The 3,083-nt window shown below is 44.4% G+C and overlaps 1 protein-coding gene across 1 annotated transcript in view; it reads left to right on the top strand.

Annotated features, from left to right (window-relative positions):
* Positions 1-2,830: 2,830 nt before the first annotated feature.
* The window catches only part of LOC119363743 (ubiquitin-conjugating enzyme E2 2), a 9,152-nt gene continuing 8,899 nt past the window's right edge, over positions 2,831-3,083 (top strand). Inside the window, exon 1 of the mRNA XM_037629113.1 lies at positions 2,831-3,066. Coding sequence (XP_037485010.1) covers positions 2,942-3,066 — 125 coding nt within the window. The 5' untranslated portion in view covers positions 2,831-2,941. The remainder of the gene's footprint in view (positions 3,067-3,083) is intronic.

The raw sequence follows: 3,083 nt of genomic DNA, 5'->3' as shown, positions 1-3,083 counted from the left end.
TCCTTTTGGCCTCTCTCCTCTATTCCCGTATGGCCCAATAAGGCCCATATACTCCCCGGCGAATTCCCGTAACTCTTGAGTACTCCGAAAAATACCCGAATCACTCGGAACCTTTCTGAACTCCGAATATAGTCGTCCAATATATCGATCTTTACGTCTCAACCATTTCAAGACTCCTCGTCATGTCCCCGATCTCATACGGGACTCCGAACTCCTTCGGTACATCAAAACTATATAAACTCATAATAAAACTGTCATCATAACGTTAAGCGTGTGGACCCTACGGGTTCGAGAACTATGTAGACATGACCTAGAACTATTCTCGATCAATAACCAATAACGGAACCTGGATGCTCATATTGGCTCCTACATATTCTACGAAGATCTTTATCGGTCAAACCGCATAACAACATACGTTGTTTCCTTTGTCATCGGCATGTTACTTGCCTGAGATTCGATCGTCGGTATCTAATACCTAGTTCAATCTCGTTACCAGCAAGTCTCTTTACTCGTTACGTAATGCATTATTTCGTAACTAACTCATTAGCTACATTGCTTGCAAGGCTTAAGTGATGTGCATTACCGAGAGGGCCCAGAGATACCTCTCCGACAATCGGAGTGACAAAACCTAATCTCGAAATACGCCAACCCAACATGTACCTTTGGAGACACCTATAGTACTCCTTTATAATCACCCAATTACGTTGTGACATTTGGTAGCATCCAAAGTGTTTCTCCGGTAAACGGGAGTTGCATAATCTCATAGTTACAGGAACATGTATAAGTCATTAAGAAAGCAATGGCAATATACTAAACGATCAAGTGCTAGGCTAACGGAATGGGTCATATCAATCACATCATTCTCCTAATGATGTGATCCCATTAATCAAATGACAATACATGTCTATGGTTAAGAAACATAACCATCTTTGATTAATGAGCTAGTCAAGTAGAGGCATACTAGTGACTATATGTTTGTCTATGTATTCACACATGTATCATGTTTTCCGGTTAATACAATTCTAGCATGAATAATAAACATTTATCATGATATGAGAAAATAAATAATAACTTTATTATTGCCTCTAGGGCATATTTCCTTCACAGGGGGCTCTTATAAGTGTCTGGCATTGTAATGGTCTATGTTGGCATGCAGATGAGAACTGGGCGATTGAGGTTGCATACAAGACATCATTACCATCGACGGCTCACCGTTGGCGCAAGTGGCATGTGTGGAAGAAGGCGAAAGAGACTCTCAAGCCTTTGTATTCAAGGCGGAGTGAGTTTAAAGCAGAATTCCACATGGTTGTCAGCCATATGCTCATCGTGGATGAGTTTTAAGAAGCCTGGAGGATGCTGATCGAGACATACAATCTGATGAATCATGTATACATGAGACATATTTAGAGACCAGGCACAAGTGGGCGAACCATACTCTAAGGCTGTTTTTCGTGCAAAGATGACCAGCACACACAGAAGCGATAGTGCCAAATAGCATGTTAAGGACCATGCGGCCACTGGGCTGCCCTATGGACATGTTTGTGAAACAGTATATGCGTTTTGCAATTTGACCAGATTCAGAGGAAAGCCATGAGGAGAAACAAATGAAAACTGTAAGTTTCGTAGTTTCCCTATTGATTAACAACCCATGTTTACTACATGTGAAATTGCTCTCAATAATTTTGGGGAAAAATGGCAAGGAGGAGTTGTCATCAAATGCAATATGTCGATCGAGAGGCACACAAGCTAATATATCAGGCGCATGCATATCGAGTGGACAAACTTGAGTGCAAGAAACTGTACAGGGCAACCCACACGCAAGCAAAGAGGCAAGAGAAGTGGTCAAGGTTTATGTATGAGGTGAAGGTGCCGGAAGACGGCAAGAAGTTTGAGTGCAAGTGTGGATTACTAGAACACATGGGCATGCCTTGCTGCCACATGATCAAGGTTTGTACTATCATTTCTGCAAAAAATGAAAAGATTTATTCGTTAAACCTTTTGACTTCACTGAATTCATGCTTGAAAATGCTAGGTGATGGATGTTCTCCGGAGAAGAAAAGGAAAGCAGGATGTCGGACAACCAGCAAAGACAAAAGCTCCATACGAGGAGGTGAGCAAGAGGACTTGATTCTGTAGCATTTGCAGGTGCAAGAATCATAAGAGGACCACTTGCCCACAATGAGGTGGTTTGTCAAAACTGACGAGGAAGGAGGCGAAGTGCAACAATTGTAGATTGGCTAGACACAGGAAAAACACTTGCACAAATCCCCTAGGGGCAAAGATGTTGATGGCCACTAAGTGCGAGATGTTAATGTTAACCGAACCGTAGTTTTTCCCTAGAAAATAACTGAACTGAAGTTTTGATGTGAACATATTCTTTATACAACAATTGGTTGTAATTGGGTCTTACTGTGTGTGTGCACAAGTGGTCTGATATATTTGAACGATTTTTCTAGCATTCCAACCGGTTGGTGGTAATTGGGTCTTAATGCGTGAGTAAATGAAGTAAATATCCAGCGTGTATGGCATCTGTGCAGAACAAGTTTGTTACGCATGGTACGCGGCCGTTAGGTTCCGTCTGTACCACTCCTAAATTGACGGCTTGGTTGAGTTAACAAGGGACATGTGGGGCCGTGACACTCTTTAATGCTCGTGGACATGCAGTGTGTCCCTATGCATGCACGGTTCGTGATGACGGGTTGCGGTTCAGATTTCAGGAGCACCTGCACCCGAGAGCCAAATTGGATTTTCGTGGTTTTTCCAATAAAAAAGGGGGAAATGATTGATTGGGACGCGTCGGTATGCCCAGTAGATGTCTCACATTCTCTCTCTGGAAGCTTTCGTCTATTCCGGACGCAACTAAACCTGCCCGACGCGACTGGCGGGGAGAGTGCGTGCGTACGTGAGCCCTAGCGGGTTTGAGGCAGCGCCGGCGGCGGAGATGTCGACGCCGTCGAGAAAGCGCCTGATGCGGGACTTCAAGCGGCTGCAGCATGACCCACCGGCCGGGATCAGCGGCGCGCCGCACGACAACAACATCATGCTCTGGAACGCCGTCATCTTCGGGTGCGTGATCCCGCCCT

This window comes from Triticum dicoccoides, chromosome 2B, assembly GCF_002162155.2.
Source record: "Triticum dicoccoides isolate Atlit2015 ecotype Zavitan chromosome 2B, WEW_v2.0, whole genome shotgun sequence".
Taxonomy (NCBI): Eukaryota; Viridiplantae; Streptophyta; class Magnoliopsida; order Poales; family Poaceae; genus Triticum; species Triticum dicoccoides.
Note: the sequence above shows the minus strand (reverse complement) of the source record. Positions and strands in the feature narration are given on the sequence as shown.